At 33.1% G+C, this 16380-nt stretch overlaps 1 protein-coding gene across 1 annotated transcript in view; it reads left to right on the top strand.

The window, feature by feature from the left end:
* Nucleotides 1-10304, top strand: part of LOC131063259 (uncharacterized) — a 103355-nt gene extending 93051 nt beyond the window's left edge. The window contains exons 9-10 of the mRNA XM_057997047.2: nucleotides 1900-2014; nucleotides 10019-10304. Of these exons, the coding sequence (XP_057853030.2) occupies nucleotides 1900-2014; nucleotides 10019-10167 (264 nt within the window). The 3' untranslated portion in view covers nucleotides 10168-10304. The remainder of the gene's footprint in view (nucleotides 1-1899; nucleotides 2015-10018) is intronic.
* Nucleotides 10305-16380: the final 6076 nt, after the last annotated feature.

Consider the following 16380-nt stretch of genomic DNA (forward strand, 5'->3'; position numbering starts at 1 on the left):
ATATCTAGCAAATGGGCATGCAGAGCACACAAACAGAAGCAAAATGATAAATTAGAGGAAATGAAACATAAAAGAATTAAATCAACTTGCAAAATGAAAAAAATACAACATGGGTCACTTCCAATGTGGGGCACATCATTCTGTGATAGCTAACCTAATGGGAATGGCCTCTATCTTGTTTGTTTAAAACTTTCAAACGGTGAAGCTTTCTAAATAATCAATTAGATAGAATAGGAAGATCTTGCATATATTATTCTTTTATATTCGAACAGGCGAGTTCTAGGAGTGGTCGATTGTATGTTTTGGTATATGCTTACTTGTTTTCACTTGTTTCATTTATTTAATATAGTCACGTAAAAGTATTTTCTGCTGCAAATGATCCATAAATGCTGCTAGGTTCTGAGAGATTAATTCAATGACATAGGACTGAAAGCCAAATTAATTAGTCAACTGAAGCATATCCAAGCAGGAAGAGAACCTATAATCTTTCTGGTTAAAGAAAGTTAACAGAAAATTGCTTCCTATTGAATTAGACTTTGTGCCTGTTTTGAATAGTGTAATGTCCCCATCCTAGTTAGGGACTTGGGATTGAGGAGTTAGCTTATTTTTGGAACCTTATAGGCTAACAGAGTATGGATAAAGGGGTCAATAATGCAGTATCTTGAGGAGTGGTCTGTCTATTTGTTCTAGTTCAATGTTGAGTTCAGTTCTGGTCTTCGTTTCATCAGTTTCTGACACTTTATGAGGATTTCCTATTTTTTAGGGAAAAATTGCTAAAAATAGACATGGTCCTATTTTCATTGGCATGGCGAACTGTGACCCTAGCTTCTGACAGATTCAGTTTCTGAGCAATAATGAGAGAGATGAATTTTTTAGTGGTTCTACAGGGAATTAATATTTTAATGAAATATTAATATAAAATCATAAAGTGCATCACTTAAATTTATTTAAGTGAAGATTTTTTATCTCCTAAGCTAGGTGTGACTTTTAGGGTTAAGTTGGGAACCCTAAAAGCAAGTTATTATTTTTAAATCCCTAATTGCCAAAAATCGCACCTTTTGGGTATTTAGGCAGCCAAGATGGAAATTAAACCTCATTCTTGATATTGAGCATTTGACATTTTCTTGTGAGCACTTGGCTATGGCGGCTAGGGTTTGGATCTGTTTTGGAGAGCGTGCATTCTTCAGAATTCAGTAGCTTTGAGATTGTGAAAGATCAATCGAATTGTTGCAGCTTGGTTGGCTTCATCAAAAGTCAAAATGAATTGAATTGGGGCAGATTTGGCTTCTTACAAGGCAGATTTGTTGTAGGGTTTTCCTATTTACTGTTTTGTTGTTGATTCTTATGTGGTTTGGAGGCTTCTTTTCCTAAACACACAACTTTCTCATTTATTGGCACCATCTTCCACTGTTTGGGTGTCTTAGTATTTAAATAAGAGCAGATTTGAATTGTTCCAGAATTAAAATCAGCAACTTTGTAAGTTGCTGATTTATTCTTTCTTTTCAATAAATTGGCTAAGGACCTACGGGTATGCTTCTAAATTCTCCAATTCATTGTTTCAGTTGATTAAATTCATGTATTATTCAATATGTGTTGCAAATTTAAAAACCCTCTTCTGCAACTTCTGTCGATTTCTGAAAGACCATCTTAATAATTAAAAAATTACAAGAGGATCTACAAATTACAGCAGGTTGAAGAGTTGAACCAGCAAGGGTTCATCACAAATAGCCCCAATGGTACTCGTCAATTTTCAGCAATACTATGGTCAAAGACATGTAAAATTATTTTGATGTTTTAATGATTTTTTTTAATTAGATGCATTGGAATCTTGCATATGTAGTTACAGTGGATAACCAATAAACATACATCTGACTGCTGGCAGCTTTTCTTGCGTTCTAGATAACAGCATCAAGCTTATCTTTTCTGGCAATGGCAGAGGCAACCCCACTTGTTGATGCGTTATCTGTGGTGGACAAAAATGCTGGTGGGTTGCTATTAGTTGGACCTGAAGGAGGTGAGATTCTTCTTCTCCTCCATGATTCCAGCTATGGATGTTTTCAAGAATCAATATTTGGGATAAAGTAGGTTTGTAATGCCTCCTTCTTTTCAAGAATCAATATTTGGGATAAAGTATGTTTGTATTGCCTCCTTCTAGGATCGTCAAAATATGTGGTGACAGCTCTGTGAAATTATGTTCTTCATTTGATAGATAAAGTCAATTCCAGGAAAGCTCTGTCTTTGCAAATGATGCTGCCATACTTATTTAGTTATTTAAATGGAGAGGGATGCATGAGGGAAATTTGTTTTGTTTGTTTTGAAAGTCTGTGTTCCCTCACTTAAAAATATGTATTTCAGGACTAGAGAACTATCTCTTGTTCAGATGGGCAGAATTAATGACTCCAAAAATTTGAATTACCACCCTATGAATGAAAATACATATATTTGTTTTTATAAGACAAAACTCGAGTATTGAACCGTTGGGATAGTTGATGCACTCATTAAATAAGGATTTATTTAGAAATAAAAGAGAATGTGGGATTGTCTAGGATGTTTGATGCCATTGTGTTGTAATGGGGATATTTTTCTACATTATTGTGGACAAACTTTTCACTTGGATCATCGCTTAAATGAGGTGTTCTTGATATTGGAATTTTTGAGCAAAATATAATTTGCTTATTATGTAGATGGTGTGACACGTAGGTGATACTAATGGGTCTTTATAACTTTGGAACAATCTCCTGGAGGAATCTTAATTGTGGATGGACAAGATCTTTTTTCTTCGAACAAACAATAACATCCCTTGAGTTGTCTTTTGCAACATTGGAATATCAAAAGCTTTTTTGGCACAAAAATCGTACTATACTGTTGAAAACTAGTTGTCCATCTTAATGTGTAAGGGAACTTGGGACCTTCCGACTCTTCTTTATTGTGGCATCTTGTATTTGTTTGGATCTTATCTCTTCATGTTATATCCAAATCAAACTACACTTCTTGAAATGAAACTAAAATATTGTATATTAATGTCTGTGAATGACCAAAATAGGCTAATGGAACTCAAAAATAAATTCAACAAACTCTCTTTTACACCTACAGATTAACAAACTGTTTTTGCATCAGAATTGATACGCTTCATCAAATGGTCTCACACATTACTCATTTCACATCAGTCTTAATACTTCTTGTCAATGATGCATACTCACAACTCTTCTATCGGGCTTGCATGATATGTCTCTGTTCAATGATCCTACTTGACACCCTTACATTGTCCTTTGTTCCTCTTAAGTAATGACTGCTATCAGTTGGACAGGTAGACAATAGTTCCAACTAGTTGTAACTAACCACACAGTTACGACTCAAGTAGTTGATAGTAGGAAGTTACAACCAACTTTTTAACAAAGAGAACTAACTAAGTTCTTATCACTGAAGAAGAATATATCCAGTCATCATTTCAGACAAACACTTTAAAACAGCAAATATAAATAATAAAAGTGAAGTTTGTTGTCAGGAAACTGTTTCAACTGAAAATACTTAATAACCGATGTCTATGACTAATGCCTTAATAACCATTCCTTTATACGCTGAACACAAGACTGAAGTTTGCTGACATAATAAGTTCGCTGAAAACAATAAATGATTTGACAGATGTTGACAATTACACAAATTCAGACAAAAACACAATCTGAAGATCTGCCTGTACAAAACCATGAAGTATATACAAAAACGATTGCAGAATAAAGTCATTCAACACGAGATCTTAGTCTGAAGTAACACAATGATAGAATGAACAGTCTTCTATACCCGATCATTTTTATCAGCGACTTGAAGAAGAACAACATTCAATGGAACTCATTCTGTATGCCTGACATGAGCAGAGGAAACTGGTAAAATAAATCCCAATCCAATAATTTCTGTATCTAAAATGCAAACTGTGTATGAATACTTTTGTTTGGTCTGCAACTTTTTGACATCAATGACAAGTTTGCTAACACTTTCATCTTGGGAATGGATATTTGCATATTGTTTTTTAAGGTTTGCTTGATTGCTGCAATATCTTTCAGCTTGTTAAGGCTCAAAGTGTTGTTCTGCTTCAATTAGTATCAAAGCAGGTTCGTTTGTGTTGAGAGGAAGACCTACATGTAGCCAATATGCTATACAGAGGATGAGGTTGGATAGGAAGAGGACCTAGAGGCGTGGAGCCTAAAATTGTAGAGGCAATTAGAGGTCTTACAATGCAAATGGACGCAATGGAGATGGCTCAGAGAAGAGGAGCCTATACAAAGGACATTAGTGAAGATGAGGAAGAACGGATTGTTCAAGGAGGTGAGAAAGTGAATCAGCTAGGGCTCGATCCAGAAGAAGAGAGGTTCATAAGCCTATCACTAGGATAAACTTTAAGCCCCAATTTGATCCTCTAAACTTCAAAGGCAGTTTAAATTCAGAGGAATTATTAGATTGGATTGCAGAAATGGATAAATATTTTGAATATGATAACACAAAAGAAGATTGCATGCACCAAATTGAAGGGGCATGCGTCCCTATGGTGGGATCACCTGCATACAGATAGCCAGTGAAGTGGAAAGGATAAAATTAGATCATGGAATCGAATGGTGACAAAAATTAAATCAACGTTTTTGCCAGCAAACTACCATATCAACTTGTTCAAGAAACTTCAAAATTTGAAGCAAAAGAAGAGTAGTGTTGAGGAGTACACTGAAGAGTTCTACTGGTTAAGCAGAGGAGCCGATCATGTAGAAGATAGGAAGCAAGTTTCAAGATATCTAAATGGTTTGCACTTATCAATCCAAGATGACATAAGTTTGATCAATATGCGTAGTGTATATGAAGCATATCAATATACTTTGAAGGCGGAAGAAAAATTGAATAGAAGACAACAAAATAACTCCCGTGTTAGAGGTAGATTTTCACGTGGAAGAGAACACTTCAACAGTGGTAGAGGTAACCAATATGAGCAAGAGGAAGAAGGCACATCTCATGCAAGTGCGTTGGAAGGCAAAGGAAGAGGAGAGTACTCTCATGGAAGAGGGTCATTTGGAAGAGGTAGAGGAAGAAGTTTCAGCGGTACATGTTTTACGTGTTTCCCATGTAGAGAAATGAGACATCAGGAATTTAAATGTCCACAAATCCAGTATGATAGAGGAAAAGGAAAAGAGGCAAGAGTGCATGTAGCATAAGCTGAAAATGTAAAGGAGAATTTGCCAAAGCATGGAGAAGACCCCAAAGGAGAGTCATTAATGATGCGAAGAATTTTGGTAAATCCAAATAAGGAGAAATTGGAACCAAGCCAAAGAAGAAGCCTCTTTCGATCAAGGTGTAAAGTGAGTGGGAAATGTTGCAAAGTCATTGTGGACAGCGGTAGCACGTACAACATAGTATCCGAAGAGATGGTAAATAAGTTGACATTGAAAAGAATTAAACAACCCAGCCCATACCGAGTTTTGTGGTTGCAAAAGGAACATCATTTGATGGTGAATGAGCAATGTTTGGTAAGTTTTCAGATTGGCAATTACAAAGATGAGATTATGTATGATGTGATGCCAATAGATGCATGTCATTCACTTTTGAGAAGACCATGGCAATTCGATATATAAGCTGTTCATAATGGTGAATTAAATACATACACAATAAAGAAAGATGGAAAAGCATATACTTTGAATCCATTGGAGGATAAGGAAGAAGAGTAAAGACAAATCAAAGGTGTGTTTGATTTCCGGAAATAAGTTTGTGAAAGAGTTACAAGAGGAGTCATGCTTTGCAAGTATCCCAAAGTTTGTAGATGTTGAGACCACGAAGAAGGATGAAGAAAGTCAGAAATTGGGTAAGGTTGAATTCCATTATTTCTCTCATAAAAACTTGTTCGAAATTGACATTATGCATATAACAAACGAAAAAGAGGATGAAAATGCAACCATGGTAGAGAGCTCATTGGAGGACCTGATTGTATTGAGCAGTGCAACTGAGAGTGGGAAATACATTTCAGCAGTGACAAAGGAGGTAAAGTTTAAATTTTCTGATTTTTGTATTAAAGGTGATGATTATTTGCATCTAGATGTGGTAGTGAGAGTGGAAGAAAACGAGGAAATAAAACAGCGTGAAGAAGAAAAAGAAGCGAATGTAAAGAGGAAAGAGTCAAATGATACTTTGCTTGAATCAGATATTGAAGCTAATTGTAATTTGTATTTTATTGAAGTGGTAGGAAGAATAGAAAATTGGAAAATTAGAAATTATGAAATGGTGAAGAAAGATGAGGAGATGGAAATCTTTAATTTCCCTGAAATTGATTATCTTGATTTATATAAAGATAAATTAGAATAAGACAAAACAATTTGGTGGAAGGGGTTGGCCAATGGTGGACGTAGGTTCACAAGAAGAAGAAGAAATCAAGGGAAGATTTGGCAAAAGAAGAGGGGAGTTGTACCCGTCAAGTGCTGGAAGAGGAGGAAGCATTTCTAGTGGTGGAGTTCGTTGTAGGTTGTTTTCAACTTGGAAGAGTGATTTGATCAATCAACTTGGTTTTGTGAGCTATGCTCATAAATTTCATACCCGTGGTGTCTGATGCTGGAGCATCCGGGTCAACAAAGGCAATCCACATCAAACAAAAATTGTGTTGTTGTTGGAGGAGTTGTTTGGGTTTGATTTTATTTTCAATTTTGGTCTTTATGTTTCATTACTAGGATATTATAAAACCTTGTCCAACATTTGTTTTCAAATGTTTATTGTGTTAGTGATTTCCAAATGTTTCAGCATCTAAAAATAAAATAAAATGAAACTCATAAATGGAGCGCAAATGAGTTCACTGGAGAATAATATAACTAGTGTTTGATCTCGGAACATCTAGGTCAACAAAGGCAATCTGCATAAATCAAAATTTTTGTGTTGCTGTTGGACTTGTTTGGGTTTGATTTTATTTTCAGTTTCAGTCTTAATGTTTCATTGCCAGGATATTATAAAACCTTGTCCAATACTTGTTTTCAAATGTTTATTATGTATTGGTGATTTCCTATGTTATCGGGTCCTTCCCTTGCATCCCCCAGGTCCTGGTCTGATCCTCTGTGGGTTTGGCTAGGGTCCTGCCCACAGCCTGTGGGTTCTGCCCTGCCAAACCTAGACGAACCCAAGGAGAATGTTGTCATCTTTCAAGGAATCCAAGCAGAATATTACCAAAATGCATTTTTTTTTTCCCTGTATGCACATTTTTGTAAAATAAAAATCTCAAACACTGAAAATTAGAATTGCTTATGTCATATTATTTTCATCAATACAACAGAACTCCTAATTATGGATAATTTGTACATCGGACTCAAGAATATAGTCATAATATCAGATTTTTGAAAATGTGTGCCAATCTCAAAATAAACCAGTAACTTTAGAGTTTATATTGCACATTACGAAGAAAAAAATCTAATCAGAGTAGCGATAGAAAGATGATTGATCTGGATGACCAGAAAGTTACCTAGAGATAAAAGGCCAACAGGGATTGAAAGGAATAAGAATTTAAAATTTATTTTCATACTGTACTTCAAAAGATGCATATATTCTTTTGAAATTGCACTTCCATCATCCTATGTTTGATCCAAAGACAAGAAAAGCTATCATATTTTCCAACATTGGACTGCAAGTTAGAATTTGAAACCAAAAGATGATATATGAATTTGCTATATGACTACTGTAATTGCAATATTAAGGGATCCTCAGTTTGTAAATCCTTTATATCCTTATGACATGCTCTTAAATACTGATTGAGAGGCTTTAGCAATTAAACATGAACCTGAAAATATTCAGGAAATTTGACTATTGATTGAGTCATGAATGCTGTTTCATGACCAGGCAAATACTAATTGAAGATGGCATTAATATACTGTGTATTTAGAATTTTTGAGAAAAAGTAAATACTCTCACAAATGCTTTCCAATCTGGTTTTGGATCTCTTTGCTTTGTGAGTCTGTGACAGCTTGCATTTTCACACAGGAGCTAATGGCCTTCTGCCATCCATCATCCTCAATGAATTGTTTTATATTGTTTGTATTTTGCTATGTTATTAACTTATTTGACTATTAGCATAGTGGTGTATTTTGAACTTAGCGACTGCTGCATATAGGTATATATATATTTTCTTTTATATGTTTTTGTACCGAACCAAAAACGAACCCAAAACCCCCAAATTTTTTTTGACCAAGCCCGAACTCAAACCCGAACCCGAACCCAAAAGCCTAAACCGGGACTGGAAACTTAGGTGATTTCCAAATGTTTCAGCATCTAATAATAAAATTAAATGAAACTCATAAATGGAGTGCAAATGAGTTGACTGTAGAATAATATAACTAAATTAAAACCATACTCTGCTGGGGGAATATGAAAATGCGTGGGAAATGAAAGTTAAGGAAGCCAGACAGGGGTATAGGCTGCTATGCAGGGGAAGAGGAAAAGACAGACTTTTTGGCATAAAAAAAGAGTGAATGATAGACAGAGTTGGTGCGTGGGGTAGAGGGAAGGCAATTTTTTTTATTAAAGCTAGCAGTTTCAGCAATGAAGTAGAAGACATCTCTATGCTCTGAGAAGGAATAGAGAAAGGGACAAACAAGAGGTGTCTGGCAGAGTGCACGGAATAAGCAGAAATCAGTGTGACAGGGTTGCGCAAGAAAAGGTAGAGGAGAGTTTATGTGCAGAGAAGAAATGTGGGTGAAAATGCGTGGAAGATGAAGATCAGAACAGACTTTTGCAAGTGTGATTAGCTGCATTAAAACAGAGCTTGGAGCAAGGTAAAGAAAACCACCGTGCAGGGGAGAAAAGGAAAAGAAATTGTCAGAGGATTGTAAGGAAAGGGCTGAGGCAAAAGACTATAGCTGCGCAAAGAAAATTGGATAGAGCTTGTGAATGAGGAAATGAAATTGAATATAATTCAGTCATATTGAACAGAAGTCAATCATAAGAAGTTGTAAATAAACCCTGGCAGATTGAATTAAGTTTGAAGAACTTTCATCTTGGGAATTGATTTTTGCATATTGTGTTTTAAAGTTTGCTTGATGGCTGCAATATCTTTCAGCCTGACAAGGCTCAAGAGTGTTGTTCTGCTTCACAAACTAACATCAAATTAAAAATTTGGAATCCTAACTATCCACTATTTGATTTGATCACAAGCACACTGCCTGCGGTTATGAAGATGATTGAACTACCCTAAAGGTCAAAGATTATTTCATTCGTCATGCTTCTAGAGACTGATTATCCTTGCGAAGAACAATCCAGACTGCTGGTCTGGTAAACTGATGTGAAATGGAATTCATTCGAAAACATCTTGTGTCGTCAATTTTGCTCTGCCTATTGCAAACAGCTTTCTTTTTTCTCATTCTTTTGCCTAAATATTGTGTTTATGTTTCATGTTTTTAGAATACATCCTTGTTTATCTTAGATTTATAAATATAATGGTTCTTGGAGCTTTAGCATATTTATATGACACCTTTATTATCTTTGCCTAATTTTGGCAACAACACACTGAAATTTGTGTCATAATTTGATTTAATGTGTTGGAGTAGATTGTTCTTTTTTATCATTCTTTAATTAAGCCTTGGAGATGGGACTTGACTGAATTTTACAAACTCCATTAACTGCATTGTTACACGATTTGTATGCACGTTGGATTTGAACCCAGGTCATCATGGCAATAAATGCTCAAACTCAATGCTAGACCACAAGGTAACGGACAATCCAAGTCCACAACTATTGGCTATTGTGGGGTGGTTGATTTCATATGAATATTCTTCGTTTTTCTTCTGTTGTCTGATACATGTTTGAGAGTTACATTGGATACCACCACTATCAGTAATATCCATTCCAAGGACCATAAGTAGATTGTGTTTTTTGTCTGGTGTTATTAAGGGACACTTGTCACACCATTGTTTTCATGGTTCTATGAGAATCTTCTTGAATTGCATTTAAACTAAGAATGTTTTGTCAATAATTTATATGAAAGATGGAATGGACTAATATAAGGATGTGATTTCAGATTTCACTGATAAAGAGGTCAAAGCATTGACTAAGGCAGGTGCTATACCTGTTGGTCTTGGGCCTTGTCGACTACGAGTTGAAACAGCAACAATCACATTATTGGCAGCAGCAATGCTTTGGACTGATGTTCATCATGTAGAATCATGATGTGCTATGATAAACCAAGCTAACTTAATAGTCACCATTGATATTTTCTCCACTGGAAGCAGAAAGAAACTTCATAATGCTTTTGTATTGACAATGATGTTTTTAACCAAATACACATGAAATAGTTAACTATTTTTGCTTCCCGTGTATGGTTTTTGCAAAATGAAGCTTTTTAAAATGGGTTGTACAATTGTAAGATTTTCTTCTTGTAGTGATGGTAAAATTTTAAAAGAACCCATGCCTATTTTATAAATGCTCATCGTTAGTTGTCATTTGACATTTATTTCCTGCCAAAGCAGGATACTATTGCATCCATTCAATTTAATTTTTAAATTAATTTAGTCAATCAATGCATAGAATTAAAAATTTGAACAAACAATTCTATAGTTTGTAATTAATTTCTTATTTAATAATTTCAAAAAAATCATTTATCTTCTTTTCTATCGACTCATGAAATGTGAACTTCAATTTTCTCTCTTTTAATATTACATATTTCAATTTATTACGTCAAACATCAAATTATCTTAAATTCTTGAATGACATCTGAAATGCATGGATCAAATCCACGGCTAACACGGATAAAAACGACAATAAATGGCAAGAGAAGAGGGCCATTAACCAAAGCATATTTTGTGTGTGTCTTAGAGCCGTTGGATTCTATCTCGTCCGGTACAAATCCCCAAATTTTCCGTTTCATCTCGCAAATCTTCACACGCATTTTTTATAATAAAAAGATGGTACTCATCAAGTAACTTAAACTCTAATGGTCTCCAATAGATTCCCTCTCCAGAGTAATCTAATTTATTGCTTGGAATTCATTAGTAGATCATGTTTACAACCTCAAGTTTATAACTTAAGGAAATTGTTTTGAATTTTTTTTTTAACTAAGTGTAATATAGCGAGCGTAAAGGAGATGAAAACATAGCAATTGAAATAGTACATGAATTGGAATATCTCCACCATGGCTTGTAGTCATGGGTATGTTTATATCCAGATTTTTTGAATGATTTTTAATGATTTCAACATATCCTTTTTCTAATATAGACCAATCATTTCTAGGAACATCTCAGCGCATAGATAAGGGTTAGAAGTCAAAGATTTTGATATTATTAATATAAATAACTTTTATGCTTAATTTTTAAAATTTTCTTTTCTAATTATATTATAATTTATTTATATATAATATATTTTTAAATATGTTTATATATTTATAAAACAATGGAATAAGAGTATTGTTTTTGTTTTTAAAGTATCACATATTTTATTTAATTTTATATTAAATGTTCAAGTTAAAAGATTTTTTTCATTATATAAAATTGAATAGGTTTAAATTTTATTTTTTTAATTGTATTTCTAAATGTAAATGATTAGTAATCATTTCAAGTATATTTTCTTTATGATTTAGTTGAATCTTTTTGAGAATATTTGATGGATGAAGGTTCTAATATGAACATTTTTTTAAGGGATTGGTTCTATATTTATTTATTTTAAATTATTTTATTTTCCAAATTTATTTGAAAAAGAGTTTGATTTACATTAAAATAAAAATATGATAAGAGTATTATTTTTGTCTTTAAAGTAGTTTGTTGTATATATATATAAAATTAAATTTAATGTATTATTAAATAAAAATATTATACAGTTTATGTTTTATACATAATATTCTTTAGATTAAATATATAAATAATATAATAAATAATTAATATACATGTGTGTGTGTGTGCCCGTGCGTGTATGTATATGTATATGCATATGTATGTGTGTGTGTATTTATAAACTATATTATTTAAATTAATTTATAAGATTTATCAATTTAATTATTCTTTTAGAGAGATGAATTGAGAGGGATGGAAATATAGAGAGAATCCTACTTTTGGTAGTTCATAATTGCTATTTACCATAAAAATATGAGATGATAAAACTTATTGGCTCACATGCTTCACAAATCAATGATGAAAATAAATGTAATCAATCTTGATCATTCTTGAATTTAGAGTTTTTTGGGTTCATATAGTGATTTTTGTAGGTTTAGTTGACCCCACAAAGCTCTCTCACTAATGTCTTGTAATTGTTGGAGATTAGACTATTAATAAACATTCAAATATGGGGCTTTGGCTTGATTGCACATCAAAGTAATAACATCGCCACTCAAATTAAATTTAACTTCAATAATGGAACAATTCTATTTTATAATTTTTGAATATTTATTTATTCATCTTTTGCTTTTTTTATGCAAATATCTACAATGTCACAATATATTTCAATGGATTTCAAAAAACAACAAACCAAATGCTTTTATGATTTCTACTTTAAACTAACAAGAGTATTGGTAAGAACTTGATGCATTGCATCTCTTGTTATTTTTGCAAAGACCACAAATTTGGAGATAAATTTCATTTAAAAAGTCAAATCAACATCATTGTAAAAAACCTAATCTCATAGATTACTTGTTAATAAATTCTATGCTTAAATGCAATATGATGTGAATGTTTCTCCATAAGGTGCACACACAAAGGTCGTGTAGAGTTAACCTAAACAAAATGATCTATTTTTTACAAGTCCTTGATAATTAGGAAAAAATTCCCTTTTCACTTGGATTGGGGGTTCCACTAAAGTGGAGGCTTGGACCACTCTAGCAAGGAAGTGTAAAGATTGATTGACTGACTTGCTAGTGGAAGGTTAGCCATTTGTATTTCAGGTATTGATTGGACGACCTACAAGTGGGAGGTTAGCTGTTTGAAATCTAGGTTGATTGGTTGACTTACAAGTGGGAGGTTAGCTATTTGAAATCTAGGCCTTTACTTGTTTTTCTTTAGATAGTTTAAGTTTACTAAGGGAGGGATAGTTATAAAAATAGCCTCTTGAAAATTGGAGTTTTTGATTCTCCTGTAAGACTTGAGAAGTGGGGGCAAGGCTTGTAGGGGATGACATGCCAAAATGATTTTAGGCGGTCGTTGCTTATGGTTCTTCTGTAAATCACATATGATATGTCATTGAAAATATTTATATTTTTCACGTAACAAAATATAATTATAAATATAAATTCATCGATTGGCTAAATAGTAAATTGTCAACTCTTAAAAATGTGCACATAAGTTGTCTGAATTATATTACAAGTTTGATTTAGAATGTAGCTATGGGTATGCCTAATTTATTTGCTCATTTAACAAATAGTTTACCTTCTTTTGATTGCTTAAAAATGTTTGCATGAAGTGTTTCAACTTGAGATTTTTTTTAAATGCTAAAAGTGTTAAGAGTATAAAAGTATAAAAGTAATTATGTAATGTTTCTATAATGGTCATTTGGTTAGTTAGTTTAGGATATTTCCTTTTTGTAATTTGTTCTTATTTAGAATGTTTCTTTTCAGTCTTTTATTTTTGTTTTAGAAACTTTGCTTATAATTGCTTATTTAAGGAGCATTCATCTCCGTTGTTAATACAACACTGAATATCGAATTATCATTTCATGGTATCAAATCTCAGGTCCTTTTTGGCAAATTTTTTTAGTAAAACAATTTGTGGGTTTTCTAATTTTTTTCCACAAAAAATCATGGAAGGGGTTTGCTTGATTTTTTCTACAAAATCAGGGAGTTTTATTTCTATTTACTATTTGTGATGGCCACGAGTAAAGTTCTTGAACAGGCTAGGGGGTTTTGAACAATTTTCTCTTCAAAAATCATGGATGGGTTTTCTGATTTTTCTCCAAAATAAATCATGGAGGGTTTTGCACAATTTTCTCCTAAAAAATCGTGGTTTGTCTAATCATAATTTGCACAAATTCTTTACACAAAAATCGTGGGTTTTTTTCTCTGATGGAGATTTTTTTCATTTTTTCACAAAAAATTATGAAGGGTGTTGTTGTTTTTTAGGTTTTTTGATTTAAAAAAAAAATCATCATGAGTTTTTTGCGCAAGTTTTGAGAAACTGATCTCGATATCATTGGATAAAGGGAGGGATGGATTTGTTACCCAACGTCATGTTGGAAAGATTGTGGCAAACTTGGTCTTATCCAAAAGTTCTATAGAACCAAGAAGGGTCTTAGCAGGCTCATGTCGCAGAGCGTTCTGAGGAGAAGGGGGTAACCTTCTTTACGATCATGGCCAAATGATTTGCAAATTATGTCAAGACTTCTATAGGGTAGTTAGTAGAATGACCATTAAAGGAGGGTATTAAAGTAATTATGTCATGTTCCTAAATTGGCCATTTGGTTAGTTAGTTTAGGATATTTCCTTTTCATGGTTTGTTCTCATTTAGAATGTTTTATTTCGGCCTTTCATTTTTGTTGTAGAAAATTTTCTTGTAATCGCTTATTTAAGGAGCTTTCGTCTCCTTCGTTAACACAACATCGAATATCGAATTATGATTTCAAAAAGTATAAAATTTAGTTGATATAAATAAAGTTTTAGATGATATTTATGTTTTTTATATAGTCAATTATTTTTACTCTTAGATTGTCTTTTGGTCTAAAATGTTGGTACCAAAAGTTGTTATCCAAAAGAAACTTCAAAATCAATTACTTATGTAGCCAAATGTTAGGTCATTCTTATCACATCATTGTAGACTATGATATTATTTTTTTGTTAAATAGTCAAGTTCTAAGTATAAGATGTTTATCAAGTCTCCAACATGGAGAGAGAAAGGGCAAAGTGAAAAAAAAAGACTAGGTTGGTAGATGCCAAGTAGAAGTAGGAAGGATTAATGTTTAGATAAATCTTCTCTACCTTGCTTAGGCAGAATCATATATGGGAGTCATCTCTTGAGAATGAAGTTGAGATTGTGGAAGATCCAAAAATCAAGTTAGTAGTTTTAGTGTCTACCAAAAATCAAACTCTTATGTTTTAGAAAAAAAATGTTTTTTAAACTCTTTTTGATCCTTGAATTGAAGAGAGAAGCTTAAAAATCAATTTTTATTTTTATTTTCCCTTTTTAGAGTATGACATTAGATGACAACATATGTGTTTATCACCACATATTTCTTTAACCAAGTGGGTGGAAGCTACATGTACTAAAACATTTGAGGTCGTTTGTAGCTTCTTGGAAGAGAACAATTTGTCTTAATTTGGATTGCCTAAGAGATTTGTTGACAATGTTTCCAATTTTCCATTCAAAGAAATTCCATTTTTTTGTTATGAATATGGTATACACTTTGCATATTAGTTAGATTACCATCCAAAGGGAAATGGGCTCAATAAGAATATCATAAATATCATTTGCAAATTTGTTGAAAATAATCAGAAAGATATGGACATAAAGTTGCCTCACACACATTGGGCTAAAAGGATTACACCAAAGAGGGAAATTGGCACATCACCTTTTTCTATCATGTATGGGACAAGGATAGTGTTACCTAATATTCTAGAGATGTCAACATTGTAGTTGGCCTAACCTTTGAAGACAAGCAACTTAAGGATTTTATTGAGAGACTCAATCTTTCCCTTCAAAACATTAAAGAGGATAGAGTAGGAAGTACTAGACAAAATTATAGAACATCAAACATTGGTAAGTGAGGTATTTGATAAGATTACATGACAAAAGAATTTTGTAGTAAATGATTAGGTTCTATGATAGGACAAATGACATGAAGCAAAAGAATACACAACAAGTTAATTCATTATGGCTTGCTCCTTTCATAATATGAAATCTATGGAGATAATATATATTATCTTGCTTAGATGAATGACAAAACACAAACTTTGTTTTCTAATGGATAAATTTTGAAGATTTCCAACTTGCAAGGTTGTGGAGGTTTTACTCTTTGTGTTTCCACTTTTGTTGCTGTGATTCATGATGCAATGTTCCATCTTATAATTTGTTTGCTTGTATGTTTCACTCTAGGTGCTTCATATTTGTTGCAGTTTAAGCTATGTTTGACTCTATCATGTTGAATATCTTAGACAATTGAGAGGGGGGACAGGGGGTGAATCAATTGTACATTAAAACATTTAACTTTTCCCATAGAAACAGATCTAGTAAACTATTTTTCAGATTACTTAAACATAAGCATATATAAACATGAAAGTTCATACACATGAAACACCAAATATAATGTGGAAAACCTAAGAAGGGAAAAACCACAGAGAATGTTAGTTCTCAATATGAAAACACTTGCTAGGGTGACACCGGTTAAGGTTATTTTTACAAGATGACTCATTGCTAGACATGCTCACTGCAGGTGGGCTCACTGCCTAGCTAAAACCACCAGAAAAAGAAAGAG

Source organism: Cryptomeria japonica, chromosome 9, assembly GCF_030272615.1.
Source record: "Cryptomeria japonica chromosome 9, Sugi_1.0, whole genome shotgun sequence".
In the NCBI taxonomy this organism is placed as follows: Eukaryota; Viridiplantae; Streptophyta; class Pinopsida; order Cupressales; family Cupressaceae; genus Cryptomeria; species Cryptomeria japonica.